Genomic DNA, 17649 nt, shown 5'->3' with positions numbered 1-17649 from the left:
GTGGAGCAAGTGGGCCCAGCCAGTGAGGGAAGAGGCATGCTCCCTGCCCCTGGGAAGACATGGCCTTCCTGATGATTTCTGGGCCCTTTGGGGAAAGCCAAAATGTTATTTAAACCAAAAGGTGATTTTGGAAGATCCCATAAGTACAAGTCTTCCAATCTTATATTACTTTCTGAATTTTTTTATTTCCCTGTTTGTTCCAAAAACTAAAATTTTTAAACTGTCAGTTTGCCCAATATTGGGAAATGTCTATTTCTGAAGCAGATAAAATGATAGCATCAGTATCCTTTTAAAATGTAGAAAATATTATGTTTGAACTTTGAAAATTGCATTGGCATGGTCAGGTTAGCAATTGTCTTTATTTGACTTTCATTTATTGTGATTTTTTTAATCAATTTTCTATTATAATTTTACACTTGGGAAAAATGAATATGATTAAAGGCTAACTCCTGCACTTGGTGGTTGAACATTAATTGAAAAGTAATCAGTTTCTTTTTTTTTAACATTTTATAAGAGTTATGAGGATGTAATTTCTATCAGTAAAAGTCATGCTTTTGATTGGATGGGGTTAGATGGGGAAGCACAGGCAGGTAGCGCCACACCCTGGCAAGTCGTGCTCCCTCCACACCCTCTGGGCGCCGCTCTACCCTTTCCAGAATGCTGCCAAGTCGGCACGGAGCCCTGGAGTCTGACCAGGATCAGCCCTGTGGCATGTCACTAGTTCACTCTTATTTTCTGAAACTGGCACGAGTGGAAGACTGAATGTTAGCAGGGTGCTATGGTCTTCCCTCCCAGGAGGTCATTTCCACAGAAGCCTTGGAGCTTTACTTGCTTCCTTCTTCAGTCGCAGCTCCTGCTATGGAGTTTCACCACGTAGCAAGAGCTGAGGATTTTATTTTGTTTGCCAAACACAAATCCTGACCCAGATCTCACTTGTTGTTCCCCTTCTTTCCTGTCTATCCCAGTGAGAATCAAGCACAGAATTAAACCCCAGACTAGGGCCGCGGGAGCCACCAGTGCCTTCACTTTCTCCCGCTTTTCATTTGTCTTTTTTTATTAATTACCCACTTAAATTTGATTAAGTATTAAACTTCAGTACCTCATATTTCATTTTCTTAAACTCCATTTTTATGAAAAAAAATTGTCAGCTGCTGGTCCTTGAGCCTGTCCTGGGAGTTCTCATTTTATCACAGTGCCTGGCTTTCAGACACTCGCAGGCACTTTTAAATTGTTAATTGAAGTGTTGAATGAGTTTTAATTTTTCAACAAATAAAATAGCTTCTTCCATAGTTCACTTTTTATAAAAGACTTGTGTAAGGGCTAGGGCTGTAGCTCAGTGGTGGAGCACCCGCCTCGAACGTGTGAGGCACTGGGTTTGATCCTCAGCACCACATAAAAATAAAGATATTGTATCCAACAACTAAGAAAATAATTTTAAAAAATAAAATAAAAGACTTGGGTAAATGCACCTTCCAGGATATGACTTTGTTTCCTTCCTTTCTTTTTTGGTCCTAGGGGTTGAACCCAGGGGAGCTCTACCACTGATCTATACCCCAGGCCTGTCCCACATTTTTTTTTTTTTTTTTTTTTTTTTTTTGAGACAGGGTCTCACTAAGTTGCTGAGGCTGGCTTTGGACTTGTGACTGTCCTGCCTCAGCCTCCTGAGCCTAGCTTATGACCCGTGTTTCTGAAGATGGCTAATACTGTGCTTTTTATTTAACATTACATTGTAACTTTATAAGCTACAGCTGAGAGATTTCAGTGTAGATACTGTCTTGTGATCTAATCTAATTCAGCTTTGTAACCTGGTAGATTAACAGTTATCATGTTGTTCAGTCCACTGTGGCAAGGATTGCTGCATATATTTCCTTGGCAGGTTGGTCCTTCCTTCAGTAGTACTGACCGAGCACCTGTTGAGATGGTCACTGTATCAGGACTTAGGAGACGGCAGCTGCAAACCAGACAGCGATCCTGGGATTTGAGGCAGAGGAGCAGATGGTGTGGTGCTGGGGGTAGAACCAGGGCCTGAGCGTGCTGGATAGTGCACAGAGGCTCAGCCACTGAGCTGCACCCCAGCTCCAGGCTGCAGAATTCTTGAGTGCTTGATTTTGTTGAGATCTGAGGGCACATATACTCTGTGTTAAATAATGCCTTAAAAGAATGGATGTTAATTTGGGGTGCTTTTTATTTTCGACTTATGCCTTTGTAGGGCAGTCATTCCTTCAAACTGTCAGAAAACAGTGATGTGTTCCAAAGGTAGAACTTAATCTGAGATTGAAAACAAAGTTCTCACCAGGGAGCACACCCTGGGAGTTGGTGGCCTCGTGGATTTCTTCTTCTTGGGCTTTGCAGGGGCTCTCACAACAGAGCTTGTCCACTGTCTGCCGGGGAAGCCCTTTCAGGACACTCATGGACACTCGGCTTCAGTCCCACCTCATCTCTTTCCTTGTGGCTGTGCTCTGGGGACAGCAAGACTTAGTGGATTTCTTCTAAGGCAGCTTTCACTTCACGGTCTCACTGATGTCCATCTTACCTTCCTGTGAGCACAGATATTTTTTGCTGCCTTATGGATTTGGGGTATGACATTTAGCTGTGTTTTCCTAGATAACACTGGGAGTCCTGTTTTGTGGGAACCCTTTATTGGTTAGAGCAGATAGATCCTTGTGGGAAGATCTCCGTGTAGATCCCACATGGTGAGACACCTGACTTGCAGGGTGGCTAGGCAGATCCAGGGTAGAACAGGGAGCAGCCACTGAGCAGAATGCCTCCCTCGGCTGGACCTGCCACAGTGAGGTCCACACACTGCATAAGATCTGCTCACAAAGCTATTGATTTCTTTCTAGTTTGGGTCCAACTGAAGAATTAGGCCCATTGAGAGTTTATCAGAAAAGCTGTGTTGTTCACTGTTTAAAATCAGTAAATTACTGTTGGCCTTAGGAACTTCTAATGATCACACATGGTTGTGGAGAGAATGAGATCCCGAAGGGTTAGCTCAGCTGTGCCAGTCCCTTCAGGAAAAGACCAAAGTTTGAAGGTTTCAGGTGGTCCCCATCTCTTTGAAGTGTCTCTGGGGATTGTGTTTCTTCATAGATTCATGGTTCGTGCCACCTAAAAACCTGCTGGGCATGTGATTAAATGGCCCCGTTCCCCTCTTGGAGTCCTCTATGTTTGTCATTGGAGTTAGATGTGCTAAACCCTCATAGTCTGGAGTGATCATTTCCATTGGGAATGAGAGTAGTTGGCTGTGGGTGACACATAACACTGAATTGGCTGTCCCTGTAGTAACTCCAGAGTCCTGGGGGGAGAGACACCGTTCCAGCAGCTGTCTCTCAGAGCAGCAGCCTGAGACTCTTGGTAAAGCGAGCAACAGATAGATTTCAGTGTTGCTCACAGACTTTTAGTTCTGAGTCCCTAATTCAGGGTCCTGGGGTTTCAGTCTGCACTGTGAGTGAGAGGCAAGCCTGGGTAAAAGTCTCCTTAAGTTCCTCACCATGGCCCTTTAGATCCTCCTAAAATCCCAGCAGTAGCGAAGCTGAAGATTCTGCCTTGTTCTCTGGTTGGAGAATTTAAGCTTCAATTCTGAATGCAGCTCTAGGCTCCATCTCAGTTTTCTGGAAAAGGTAAGTTCACAGTGTAACTCATTTACATTTTTATGAACATAAAAACTTACAAAATGCACCAACACACACATGACAATGGGAAGGATGCAGAGCACTTAGATAAGGGACCTGTGTCGGATGTTCCATAAGAGACTGGTGTCGCACTAACTTCCAGGGTGTGCCTGTCTCACTTGGCAGCAGCCACCCGTGTAGTGGTATATGGCATGGCCTGCTGTGCTGCTGTTGTGCTTTAGCTGGGGAATCTTGAAAGACACCAGGAGGAACAGAAATGTTTGTAAAGAGAGCCGACAAATTGCCACTGAGATTCTGAGAAGAGTGAGCAAGAGCATGCTCCCACAGAACTTGCAGGAGTCAGCACCACGGTTTATTAACTTAGCCCGTGACAACCTGCTAGAACAGGGCTTCCTCTGAGCGCACCTCGCATCCCCATTGCAAGGTACTGACAGGGCGCACTGTCCAAGTGCTGCAGCCCACTAGCAGGCCATGTCACGCGCTTGTTGATCATTTTTTTGAACACGAACTTTGTATTCAAGTGGAGTGCTACTTGGAGTAGATGCTGAGCAGTGCATTTGCTGACCCTCGAGAGAGTGGGGGGTTAGCGAGGATGCTCTTCCGTGGCTGGTGAATCCCTTGCTGAGGGAGGCATTGCGGTCGCCAGGTTGAAGAACCACTGCTGCTGAGTTGTCCTCTTGGTTCGCTGCGAGGAAGACAGTGTTTTTACAGGGTCCCTGGTCTTGGGACATGTGGCTTCTTTTTCATTGTCATGAAGAACTAGAGCAGAGCGAAGCTGAATGAGATGGGAGAGGTGTTCAATGTTCTGAGGAGCATGCGCAGGGGCCTGTGTAGTGCCCGCTGTAACGTTGGCAGGGTCTGTAGGCTGCTGTCCTGCCAGTGGGCTCGCGCACTATCAGAGGTGGTCCACTCTCTCGACTGACTCCTTTCATGTCAGACTCGAGTCCCTCCAGCACCTAGGTAGCGTCTCTCCTCCTGACACAGAGTGGTGTGCGGTAGTGGGTGGCGCGACTGACCCGTGGAAGCCTATTAGCATATTAGTGGTCTCCTCTTCTCTGGAGGGACTAATGATTTACAATAGTAGACATTTTTTTCAGCTTTTTGATGCAGTGTAAAAACGCATCCGTCCTTTGATGGTGCCACGTGCTGTGCCGTGGAGGAGCACGCCAGAGCCCGCCCCGCTCACTGTCTCCCTCTTCTGCCTGCAGCACAAGTGGAAGTGCTGTCGGCCGCACTGCGCGCTTCCTGTCTGGATGCTCACGAGGAGACCGGCAGCGTGGAAAAGAGAAGTGACCTGCAAGACGAACCGGGTATAAATGAGCTACCAAATTGTAAACTAACTCAAGATGATTCTGTGCCTTTAATCTGCGATGCCGTTGAGGTAACGAACCACGAGGTGTTGACCGCGCGACAGCGGTTTGCCTCAGCGGCCTTGGTGGGGATGGCTGTGGCTAATCACGTCTAGTTAGCACGTTCTGGGGCTGCCGGTTTACCACGTCCTCTTGCACAGAGTAAAAGCGACTGTCCACGTCCTGTCCTTGTGACACTGTGCCGTAGTGAATGCCTGGGGAGTGCCCCAGTCCTGCCTGGGGCCATATGGTGGGCTTCATGCTAACGTAGCTCACTGCAGTGAAATAGTCTTACTGGAAACAAAGCCCTTTATTAAGAATAATTAACTCTTCCCTTTTCTTTTTGGAGAGGTGCTTTGTTTCTGGTCGGACCATTTCACTGCAGCAAGCAACACAGTGTTCTGAGAAGATCGGGACTTGAGGCCACGTTGCGGAGGGCCAGTGGCATTGTCTGGACTCGAGTGTGAGGGTGGGTACTGTTATGAGCCTCGTCGTCACTGCGCTCTTGTGAATCCACATGGTCCTTCCCTGGTCTCCCACGACAGCCCCAGCAGCAGTTGCTCTGTCCCTTCTCCCTGGGTGGTTTAAAGGCAGAAAGGGAACATGCCACTGATTGCCAGAATCCAGTGGCCCCAGGTCCTAGTGGCTCGAGTGATAAGCTCAGGAAAGCGCGCTCTTACTCTCTGGGGACGGCAGGTTCTTGGAGCTCTAGTGCATTTGCTTTAGTGTTTGTCGGGTGACGTTTGGTGTTTCAGAGATCTGGAGAACACCAGTGCTCTGGAGGGAAATGCTGACTGTTTGTTGGAGTTTTGACTGCTATGCTATATCTGCATTTTAGATGGTTTTTATTTGTTGGCTTTGTGTGAAGGGGAGTTCTGTGGTTAAAAGTAGATGTTTCTGAATTAGATATTAAAGAGCCAAGAAAAAACAGAAGAGACACTGTGTATGACACCCAGTGGCCTCTCGGACAGTTGACTGAAAGAAGCCTCGGAGTACTGTTTTATGAATGAGCTAATTCAAAATATTTAGTCCATTGCAAAACTATTTTCAAATCTGCTTCTTTAAAAAATATTTTTTTTAGTTGTAGATGGACACAATACCTTTATTTTATTTGCTTATTGATTTTTTTCAATGTGATCTCGAGGAGGGAACCCAGTGCCTCACACAAGCTAGGCAGAGTGCTCTACCACTGAGCCCAGCCCCAGCCCCTCAGATGGACTTTTTAATCACTCTCATTTTCCTGGAGTGAACATTCACAGATTGAGCAGCTTCTCGGCAAGCTTGCTTTAAAGCAGAGGAGGTCCTCACGGGCCTGGGGCTGGGCTTGTGTGTGCTCATGGTGCTGAGGATCAAGCAGGGCCTTGGGCGTGCGAGGCAAGCGCTCTCCACAGAGCTGAGCTGCACCCAACCCAAGGCCATGTGTTTAGAGACTCTTAAAAACCTCAAGAGTTGATATGTGTTCCTATCTGTATGGCAGCCTTGAGAGGTAAGTAGCCTAGTAAAATGGTTTTTAATGAGGACAACTTGGAGGAGAAGGGCTCTCTAAGCATGTCTGTTTCCCAACAGGGCGTGGACTCCACTCCTCACTATGCCCATGACGACTCAGACATGAGCACCAGCAGTGGCTTCAGCCCTGAGGAGGAGAGGCGGGCCAAAGTGCAGGTGAGCCCCGCTGGGTGGGGTTGGGGGGATCATGCTGGGTGAGGACACGCAGCAGGGAACCTCCCCCAGGGCCATCCCCGCCAGGTTCCCTCACAGACCTTCACAGGTCTGTGAGCACACGGGTACCCCTTTTCACCTCTCAAGAGAAGCAGGATCATCCCAGGCCACCACAGTGTGGCCTTATCTGTAACTTAGCTTTTAAATTTAGTAATTAATTCTAACTGGTCTTTATGTTGTTAATTGTTTAAGATCTTAATTAGCTCTAGTTTTGCTTTGTACACACACACGTTTTCCTTAGTACGTGTTTCTTATCTCTTTGCAATTACTAATAGCCTAAAATTTAACATTAAAATCCAGGTGTTTAAAAGTGGCGTGGTAGAACACTTGCCTAACACGTGAGGCCCTGGGTTTGATTCTCAACACCACATATAAAATAAAGGTCCGTTGACAACCAAAAAAGTACTTTAAAAAAAAAATAAGTAATTTTTACCTGATTTATGTCTAAACTGCTGAAAGTACATTTAAATGCTCAAAATGTGTTACTGTCCTCTTTATTCATTAGGATGTTGTGCCTCAGGCTTTGCTAGATCAGTATCTGTCTATGACGGACCCCTCTCGTGCACAGACGGTTGACACTGAGATTGCTAAGCACTGTGCGTACAGCCTCCCGGGCGTGGCCCTGACCCTCGGCCGGCAGAACTGGCACTGCCTGCGAGAGACCTATGAGACCCTGGCCTCGGACATGCAGGTGGGTGAGGCTGAGGTGGGACCAGGCACCCTATACACACAAGGCCCACATTTTTTGGCTTTTAAAGCCTAGAGAGTTTCTGTTTTAGTCAATCTTATATGGGTGAGCTTAAAGGTCATGTCAGAGAGCGTTTTGCATCAGGATTCCAGCGTCTGGCCTCTGGAGTGTATCGCAGGGCTTCATTTGAATGGAACCACAGGGGCCCCGTCTCCATAGAGTGCTAGGTCCTCTGCCTTGGAGTTGATGGTCTCCATTCTACAACATTCCCGGGGGCTCCTGTGCCCACCTGTCCCCTCTCCTCATCAGACATCTCTGCCTTCACCTGTTATGTGTGAACCTGAGCGAATGGGTATACGTCAAGTGTAGGGGCTACTGCGAAATTGTTGGTGGAAATGCTTCTGTAGGTGAAGTTTTAAGTCACAGTGTCAGTTTTTAAATTAAAGCCATGTGGAGGAAAAGATGTTTTTAACTTAGTTTCCTAGCAAATGAGATTTCTGTTGAGTTCTTTTCCAAGGGCTGTACACAAAAGATTTTCCTATTCTTGTATTTGTCAGTTCCATACAAACAAATTTTATTGGTTTTTATCTAAGACTTGAAACAACTTCTGAAGAGTCAAGTGGGATGGAGCCAGGTAGCCTTTGAGTCCTGTGGACATCAGAAAATCAGGGACCTAATGGTCACAGAGTGGCAAAACTGGTCTGTTAGGGATTCCCCCAAGCATCGTTTTCTTCATAAATGAAAGGGAAATGGAAAGCAGATAAATATATATATATTTTAATTCTCATAATAGCACCCATTATTTCTACTATTATGTGTTTGCTCTTATATTTTGAGATTAATATTCAAAGTACTGTGCACTTGTATTTAACTTGCTAACGTAGCTTTTGTTCTGCAGTGGAAAGTCCGAAGAACCTTAGCATTCTCCATCCATGAACTTGCGGTTATTCTTGGGGATCAGTTGACAGCTGCGGATCTGGTTCCAATTTTTAATGGATTTTTAAAAGACCTCGATGAAGTCAGGATAGGTGTCCTTAAACACTTGCATGATTTTCTGAAGGTAACTTTAAAACTTTTCACATAAAACATAATGAAATTCCAATATAAATCTAAAATTTTGTTTATGTTTTGCGTCTTTGGTGATCAGCAGGATTTCTGTGTGTTCCTTTATAAGGAAATACACCCCTGAGTTGGTGGTAAGATGGGACTTGAGGAAAAAAAAAAAAAAAAGCCTCATTCTGATAAAGTTTGCTGGTGTCATTTAATTTTTTTAATTCAAATTTATGCAACATTCATTTTTAAACAAATGTGTACAAACGTGTACCGTTTTCTTTTTTGGCATTGTAGAATAAGATACACGTTTAACCTCTTAGGAACCGTGGGCTTGTGTTCTGTGGCCTTCCAGGAGTGCTTGCTCCTTTAACACTGGCCCTCTGCTGTTCTGGGTGGGGGGCCTGGGTTCACAGATGGCCTGCTTCTCAGACTGTCACCTTGAACTAGTTGTCCTGGGGATGGAACCCAGGGCCAGCCCCTCTGCCACTGAGCTACTTCACCAGTCCTTCATCTTAAAGTAGTTTGAATTAGAAAAGTAATTGTATATGGAAGAAATTATAATCCAGCTTTTGGGGAAAAAAACTGACTTTGTTTGACTATTTTATACAGAGCAGACTGAAATTTTTTTGTTTCAATAATGTCCTTTATAGCTTTTATCCCTTTAATTCAAAGTCCAACTAGAAAGCACATGTTGAATTTAAATGTTTTAGCTCTTCCTCAAAACATTTTCCCTATTTTTTTGTTTTGTTTTTTGGTGGGGTACCAGGGTTGCACCCAGGGGCACTTAGCCACAAACCCAGCCATTTATTTATTTATATTTTGAGAGAAGGTCTTGATAAATTGTTTAGGGCCTTGCTAAGTTGCTGAGGCTGATCTTGAACTTGGAATCCTCCTTCCTTGGCCCCCCCCAGCTGCTTGGATGACAGGCGGGTGCCTCTGTGCCTGGTCACGTGACTTCTCAGTGCCACTGACATTTTGTGAGAGTCCAGCCGGGTGTTCTGCACGTTACCCCCTGGTTTGGATTTGTCTAAATGTTGCCATGCAGCTTGATTCTGATTAACCCGGGGCTTTCACAGGCATACTGTCTACCTGGTCTTCCTGGGTGAGTTGTCAGTTATTTTCCGTGTTTTGCCTTAGGGTGACATGGTGTCAGCCCTTGTATTGCTGGTGACGTGTCTGGTCATTTGGTCATGGCGTCCGTTTGATTCCTGCATTGTGAACCTTTCACCCTTGGGATCAGCAAGAAATTACTGAACGGATGCTGCTGAAGTCTTGACATCTTTTTTTCTCTAGAAAAGATGCGCGGTCCTTTCATCTCCCTTTCAAAGAGCTCTCCAGTGTGGCCGCGGACTTGAGAATTCACCTACTCGGCGTCTCGTGGCCTGTGTCTGTCTGAGCCTGGGCTGTGGGGGCCGGAGTATGGAGCTGTCTGTGGGCAGGCCTGTGCATCGAGCCCGCCGTGCACTGTGCTCCTGGGCACCTGTCTGTCGGGCTTTTTCAGGAGACAGGAGCCGAGAAGTTGTTTTGCTCTGAATTATTGAGTTTGCTTTTGAAATTGAAGTGAATTGTCCAGTACTTGTAAATGTGGAAGGTGGTGGAGAGCCGGAGAGCCGCTTGGCCTGGCTCTGGCCCTTCTTCTCCTCCCTCTTCCACATCGCTTCCTCAGCTGGCATGAAGGCTCGTTCTGTGCAGTGCTGACAGCTGGTCACTCCCGTGTCCTACAACACTCCTGGAATAGTTTGGGAATGACTCCTGATCAGGGAGCTCTAGCAACGCCCACAGGTGTCGTCAGCGTTTCCTCGGGCTCCACCGGCTGTGCCCTGTGGACGGGTGTCTGCGTGCGGTCGGCCCGTAGGCACGGGCAGAGCAGTTGTTGGGTGCTTTTATCTTTTTGCTCAAATCTGCATTAAGCACCTACTCTGTGCGATAGGGCATTCACTGGCCTTGTCGCACATGTGGGGGCAGTCACTGTTTTGGGGTGCATGTGAGAGGAGCCCAAGGGTAGTGCAGGCCTGCCGCAGCCTCGAGGGAGCCAGGACTTCTTCCAGAGCAACAGTGGCTCTGCAGGCCAAGTGGGTCACTTGGGAAATCGAGTCAAGCACCTCTGCTGCACGGTGCCAGCGGGCCCTGCATCTCTAGAGCGCTGGGCAGCCACACTCGAGTCCACTCTGCAGCAGGCCAGGGGCGGCGCCTCTCCTCGTCCTGGTGAGTGAGACGCTGTGTTTTGTGCGCAGCTCCTTCACATTGACAAGAGGAGAGAGTACCTGTACCAGCTGCAGGAGTTCCTGGTGACCGACAACAGCAGGAACTGGCGCTTCCGTGCAGAGCTGGCTGAGTAAGTCGGGCTGCCCTCCTCTCTCCCGCTTGGAGCAGGGCCAGTCTCTGGCAGTTCCTTGAGCACTTCTTGGGGTGCAGGGCTCCATCTGCTGTGAGAGAGGTGCGAGCCACCCTGGCCCCCAGGCTCGCTGTGGCACGTCACCCTTCCGTGGCATTGGCCTCTCCTCTTGCTGGCATGCCACCCTCGGTCCTTGGGGTCCCCGTGGTAGCTGGGGCTTCTCCCTGCAGCAGGTGACGTTGGCTGGACGTGAGCCAGGGGCCTTTGCTCAGGAAGGCTTCGCACCCCCACTGGGGTGCAGCATGTGCCCACCCTCCCTAGCGCTTCCTGTGAGCCTATGCCCATGGCCTCCCTCAGAGACCTGGGGCTTTCCCTACATGTGAGAAAAGGCCCCGGAGCGCCCTGTGCCACCCAGTGTTGTTGACACCTGAGGAACTTTCCTCCTGACCTAGGGGTGAGGACCCTGTGGGCGACAGTTTACAAGTAGGCAAGCACCTGTGTCCGGTGGCTTCATCTCACCTGTGGCAGCAGGCACCTCTTCCACCCACACGTTACGCAGGCCAGACTATTGGTGTGTCCCGCTTGTCATTCTGGGAAGTAATGCTCTTTGATGTCCTAGGGGTCCTCAGGTTCTCCCAGACAGGATAGGCAGTTTCGGGGGGGCCCTCCGTGGTCATCCCTGGAGGCTGCTGGAGTCCCAACAGGTGCATAGTGGCCCCCTGTTGTAACAGGAGCACAATAGACCCCCTGTTCTGCTGAACTTCCTACTGAGCACACGTGTTTGCCGACAGGGTTTCTCAGCTTGTCCTGTGGGAAATGTGCCAGGCTCCAGCTGAACACTCCGGGAAGGGCTTTGCGCTTTCTCAGTCCTCATGTGCCTTAGTCTGTCCTGTGTAGCTGTCATAAAACATGGGATGCTGGGCAGTGTATAAAGGAGAGTTTATGTGCTCAGAATTATGGAGGCTGGTCAGTGTAAATTGTGGGTGCTGCTGCCTGGCTCCGTCACAGTGTGGCTCTGAACAGCAAGGGAATGAGCCACCATTTGAGCCAGAGGCCAAGGGGCCAGGCTCACTCCTGTAACGACCACCCTCTGGGAATTCACCAGACCAGGGAGACCTGGCCGTTCCCACGAGACAGTGGGGCCTCCACTGGTGGGGGCAGAACACCATGATCTGGTCACCTGCCCCTGGCGCCACCTCCCAGAAGTGCCGCCACCTCATCACTGTCACTTAGGGGCCATGCTTCCAGTGTGGACCTATGGGAACAAGCCACAGGACAGAGGGCCCAAAATTCCACAGCTTTGTGCTCCTGGCATTTTGTGGGAAGACGTCACCTCGAGTCGCGGTGCGGAGTGTGCGTCCTGGCGCCCGCAGGCTGTGGTGGTCTGGGTGGGGAGGCCTGCTGTGTCCCTGGCGTGTCTCTGTCCCCTGGTGCAGTTTGAGACGAGTGGCCTGTGTTTACTTGCCGTCTGTGGACATTGGCTGGCTCTTGACGTCCTGGTGTCCGTCTTTGTAGGCAGCTGACCTTGCTCCTGGAGCTGTACAGCCCCCGGGACGTCTACGATTACCTGCGTCCCATCGCCCTGAGTCTGTGCGCGGACAAGGTCTCCTCGGTCCGCTGGATCTCCTACAAGCTGGTGGGTCCACGCCCTGGCTTCCTGGCAGCATCTGCTCCCCAGCTCTCAGCAGAGGCTGGCCTCATTGTCCGTGCTCCCTGCAGGTCAGCGAGATGGTGAAGAAGCTGCATATGGCCACACCCCCGACCTTCGGCGTGGACCTCATCAATGAGCTGGTGGAGAATTTTGGCAGGTGCCCCAAGTGGTCTGGGCGACAAGCCTTTGTCTTCGTCTGCCAGGTGAGCAGGCCCAGGGGTGCCCCTGGGGATCGGCCTGGCGTCCTGGCTGGCCACCCCCATCTTCCTCACCCCTGCCTCCTCGCTGCTGGGGACAGAGCCCACCAGTGGCCTCTATGTGGCTCCTGGTCTCCGCCAGTCCTTCCCTCCCTGCCAGCTGGGCACCTTCCCTGGTGACAGCACGCACGCTGTTGCACCATGGGGCACCCCATGTCCATGTGCTCCCGCACACCCTGTGCTCCAGAGCCTGCCCCGATTCCCTCCTGCGCCCTCCTCCAGACTGTCATCGAGGACGACTGCCTCCCCATGGAGCAGTTTGCTGTGCACCTGATGCCACACTTGCTAACCCTGGCAAACGACAGGGTCCCCAACGTCCGAGTGCTGCTCGCCAAGACCCTGAGACAGACTCTGCTGGAGAAGGGTAGGTGGAGAGGGCTGGAGAGTGCAGTAGGCACCGGGCTCAGGACAGCTAGGAGCCCCACATGTATAGGAGTGCTCCGGTAGCAGGGCACGGGGCTCAGCCATAACGGGCTCCTCATTAGTGCTCTGTGCTTTTTTTTTTTATTTTTAATCTTGGGCACTTACCATTTTTACAGCTGAAAACAGTGATGGTGGCGGGTGCTGGCATGTAGCTGTGTGCCAGTTGCTGCCTGTGCACACCGGATACAGTGGTGCAAGCCTGTAATCCAGCAACTCAGGAGGCTGGAGGCAGCAGGATGGCAAATTGTTGGAGGCCAGCTCCAGTAACTCAGGCCCTGTCTCAAAAATTAAAATTTTTTAAAAAAGTGTTGAGAATGTAGCTTAGTGTAGAGCACCCCTGGGTTCAATCCCAGTACCACACACTGCATCCCCCCCCCACACACACACACATAAAAATGTAAAAGGATAAAATGGCTAGAGAAGAAGGGTTTGGCTTGGTTTTTAGAGAGAATGTATGTGTGTGTGTGTTGGGGGGGAGGGGTTGGCAGTGTTTTAATAGCTAAAAAGCAGTTTTTTGGGTGGTGGGGGAGGGAATTGAACTCAAGGGCACTGGACCCCTGAGCCACCTCCCCAGCCCTGTTTTGGATTTGATTTAGAGATGGTCTCACTGAGTTGTTTAGGGCCTCACTTTTGCTAAGGTTGGCTTTGAACTTGAGATCCTCCTGCGTCAGCCTCCTGAGTTGCTGGGATTACAAAGGGCATATTGTGTTCATGTCTTTCTTAGTTTTCACATTCCTTAGCTGTTCTTTTTCTCCTTTTTTCCCTAATTTGTTATCATTAGTCATACACGGCAGTAGACTGCATTTTGACACATTGTACCTCCATGGAGTGTAGCTTCTCCTCCTTGTGGTGGAACATGCTGTAGAGTCACCCAGGTCATGTGGTCAGTGTGAACACAGGTGCCAGTGTCTGATTCACTCTGCTGTCCTCCCTGCCCCTGGACCCCCTCCCCTCCCTTCACTCCTCTCTGCCTCATCTAAATGAGATGCCCCGTGTCATAAGGACATGTGAGTGCCGTGTGTGACCGGCCATGGCCTGTGCGACACTGGTAGGCAGGCCCTGTTGGTGGTAGCTGGACTTCCTCCTTGCTGATGGTGGCTCACGATGCCCACCTGTCCTTGCAGAGTACTTCCTGGCCTCTGCCAGCTGCTACCAGGAAGCGGTGGAGCAGACCATCATGGCCCTGCAGATGGACCAGGACAGCGATGTCAAGTACTTTGCCAGCACCCACCCTGCCACTACCAAAGTCTCCCAAGACGCCACGAGCACAGCCTCCTCGACCTACTAGGTGCCCGAGTCCTCCTGCCTCCCCGAGGCTGCGCCCTGGGCGGGGCAGAGGGAGGGAGGACGGACCCTCCCCTTGCAGACTCCACCGCAGGCGCCTGGCCCACACCGAGAGCAGGGTGAGTCAAGAGCAGTCCAGTAGACTCAACTATCTTGACTTCAAGGGAAGTAACTTCTCAGAGGATTGTAACTGTCACCGAAGCCTTAACTCCTTCGTCTTCCTGACTGACGACACTTGAACCGCAGGCGTCTCCCCTGTGGCCGGGACTGGCTCCCCCAGAGCTGCGCTGCTCTCTCCCTGGTCACTGAGATCCTCGGAGCCAGAGGCCATGCGCACCCAGGCGGAAGACCTTCAGCATTGCCGTCTGCCGCCAGGCCAAGAGTCCCACTGGGCGCAGGAGGAGGCTGTGGGCGGGTCTCCCGAGGGCTGAGGCTGACACTGCAGTGGAGTCTGATTTTAATTCAGATGCAGCATATTGCTGTGCACACTTACAGACGTTTGCTGATGTCTCTGTCCTGGAGTTTCTCATGCTGGTCATGACTGAAGGAGATTTCTTAGCACGCATATTGTTACGTCGGGGTTTTTAACTTGATCATGGTCAGCTCCGAGGGGCGACTTTTCTTCACATGCTGTACATACCTGTGACCACTCTTGGGAGTGCTGCAGTCTTAATCATGCTGTTGGAACTGTCGAGGCACAAGTTCTCTTGTCCAAATAAAGTTTATTAATAAGATCTATACAGAGAGGCGTTTACACTTTGGATTGTTTTCTAGATGTCTACAAATAAATGCAATTTGTGACCTGTATTAATGATTTAGTATAAATGGGGAAACTAGATTAAAATATTGGTCTTTTAAATAGCGCGGTGGTCTGTCTGGACTCTGCCTGTGTTGTCTGCTCGGGTGTCCTCTTGGCAGAGGCCAGGCCTCCTGAGCTTCCCTCCGCAGCCTCAGGTGACCAGAACAGGATGCTAACCCGGGCGTCTAGGCCTCGTCTGTAAAGTAGGGTCAATATCTGCCCTTCCCACAGGAGGCCATCAGAGGTGCTTCTAGAAGGTGCCGTGTGTACACCTGGTGTCCCCCGAGCCCAGGGTGAAAGCCTGGCACTCCCTGGTGGTGGTGCTGCTTACGCACGGTGGGGACTCCAGGAAGTGGACCCTGGGTGGGTGGGGAGGTACCAGCTGCCTCCTGTGTGACCGGCCTTGGTTTGTTCTTGCTTTGTGGGCCCCGGGCAGGGGGGGCGTCCAGGCAAATGCCAACCAGCAGATGGGTCCCACTGGGTCCCAGGGCGGGCGTCAGAGCGAGAGCTCAGTGGGGCCTCCCAATGTCCCTTAGCCGAGATCCGAGGTGCAGGCTTCCTCCTATCCCCACCGTGATGCCCTCTTCCCTCAGGACTCGGCCCTGTGCACTGCACTGTGTCCTGCACAGCAGCTGCCTTTTAGAAGGTGGCAGTGGGGACGTGCACTTCGGCGTGGAGAGCTCATCCCTGGGGTGTCAGAGAGCCCAGGCCGGTTCTCTAGCCTTGGTGCTGCTGCCCTCCAGTCCCCTCTTGGTTTCCCCATGTGACCTCAGTTCCCACGTGAGTGGACACAGGCACCGCGTCATTTAGCACCGCGTCATTTAGCAGATCCCATCAGCGCGTCCCAGGTTCTCCCATGCTGGGCCAGCTGACAAGCCCCTCTTTGACCTTCCCTCGTCTGCTGTTGGCTGTGGTGTGCACGGCGAGCTGAGGGATGGCCTTCCTTCAGGAAGGAGCGCTGGGTCCTGTCCACTGTGCAGCCCTCACTGCACAGGCTCTGCTGAGAGAGAAAACTGGGCATCTAAGCAGCATGGAACCGTGCAGAGAAGGGACATGTGTCCAGAGCTCATGAAATCTCCATCCAGGATGCGGAAAAACGGGCAAACATAAAAAGGTGACATTCCCATAACAGTTGTCTGCGCTGGCATGGTGGCCACACCTTGTCATCACAGCCACTTGGCCAAGGCAGGAGAGCGAGTTGTAGGCCAGTCTGGGCAGCCTAGTCAGCCCCTGTCTCAAATACGGGCTGGGTGGTAGCTCAGCGGTAAAGGGCCCGGGGTTCTCTTCCCAGTACCAAGGACAACAAACATAGCATGTAGTGCCGGGCACAGTGGCCCACACCTGTCACCCCAGGACTCGGGAGGCTGAGGCAGGAGGATGGCAAGTTCAAAGCCAGCCTCAGCAACAGTGAGGCCCTGTCCCTAAGTCAAATCCAAAACAGGGCTGGGGTGTAGGGGTTTAGGGCCCTGGGTTTAATCTCCAGGTTCACGCCCCCCCCACAAAAAAAAACCCAGCTTGTAAATAATACAGATGGGAATGAATGCGTGATAGGGTCTAATGCAGGAGCTAATCTGAGACCGTCCTGAGCCACTCGGGGCTTTTGAGAAACTGGGGATGGAGAGGACAGCCACATCTTTCAGTCCCCCAGGAACTGGTGTGACCGCAGTTTCCCACCCCCAGTCTCCCCTGGCAGCACCCGCCTGCCCTCCCCTTGTTTGGGAGGAGGAAGTGTGTCCACCTGGACGGGTTCCCTGTGGCCCTTGCTGACTCCCCAGGAAGCCAGGCTACCTGCTCAGCTGCTTGAGGGGCGTGTGAGCTGTGTCCTGAAGTCCCGGCGGTACCTGTCAGTTTCTTCTAGAACCCTCTGACTCCCAGGGTCGGCCATGCCTGAGTGGTACAGTGGGTCAGTGTGCCTGCCTCTGGCAGGGATGCCTGCCTCGGGGGTCTGCAGCCATGGGGCAGGGACGCCTCCTTGGAGCTTGTCATCCTCTCTGGGCGTTGGTGTGACACCTGCTCCCTTCTCTTGGTTGACAGAAGTCCCCCTTTACATTGGGCCAGTCTATGTCCAGGGGAGCGGGTTGTGCCTGGCCTGGGAAGGTTGGGGCAAAAGTCCCCAAACAGTTCAGGGGCTGCGTGGTCATCAAGACTGTGCTGACAACAGTTTCACAAAGCTAGAAAGAATCATGAGCAGTATGAAAAGACAAGGAAAGAAAGGACCACAAACAATACAGGTCAATTCAACATTAGATGAGGTAATATCTGCAGCTGATGGAATGTCAGACAAAGAGTTCAGGATATACATGCTTCAGATGATCTGGAGTTTCAAGGAAGACATTATTCATCAAATTCAGACAATGAAAAATCACTTTGACAATGAATTACATAAACAAATCCAAGAAGCAAAAGATCAACTCTATAGGGAGATAGAGGATATAAAAAACAAACAAACAGAAATCCTG

At 50.6% G+C, this 17649-nt stretch overlaps 1 protein-coding gene across 4 annotated transcripts in view; it reads left to right on the top strand.

Annotated features, from left to right (window-relative positions):
• Ppp4r1 (protein phosphatase 4 regulatory subunit 1) overlaps positions 1–15253 on the top strand; it is a 53092-nt gene extending 37839 nt beyond the window's left edge. For all 4 annotated transcript variants that reach the window (XM_076836719.1, XM_076836718.1, XM_076836720.1 and 1 more), the window contains 9 exons: positions 4841–5013; positions 6548–6643; positions 7206–7391; positions 8287–8448; positions 10676–10776; positions 12292–12412; positions 12496–12630; positions 12907–13048; positions 14232–15253. In XM_076836719.1, the coding sequence (XP_076692834.1) occupies positions 4841–5013; positions 6548–6643; positions 7206–7391; positions 8287–8448; positions 10676–10776; positions 12292–12412; positions 12496–12630; positions 12907–13048; positions 14232–14395 (1280 nt within the window). In that variant the 3' untranslated portion in view covers positions 14396–15253. The remainder of the gene's footprint in view (positions 1–4840; positions 5014–6547; positions 6644–7205; positions 7392–8286; positions 8449–10675; positions 10777–12291; positions 12413–12495; positions 12631–12906; positions 13049–14231) is intronic.
• Positions 15254–17649: the final 2396 nt, after the last annotated feature.

The sequence above is a fragment of the Callospermophilus lateralis genome, chromosome 17 (assembly GCF_048772815.1).
Source record: "Callospermophilus lateralis isolate mCalLat2 chromosome 17, mCalLat2.hap1, whole genome shotgun sequence".
Classification (NCBI taxonomy): Eukaryota; Metazoa; Chordata; class Mammalia; order Rodentia; family Sciuridae; genus Callospermophilus; species Callospermophilus lateralis.
This window is presented reverse-complemented; position numbering and strand designations above follow the sequence as displayed.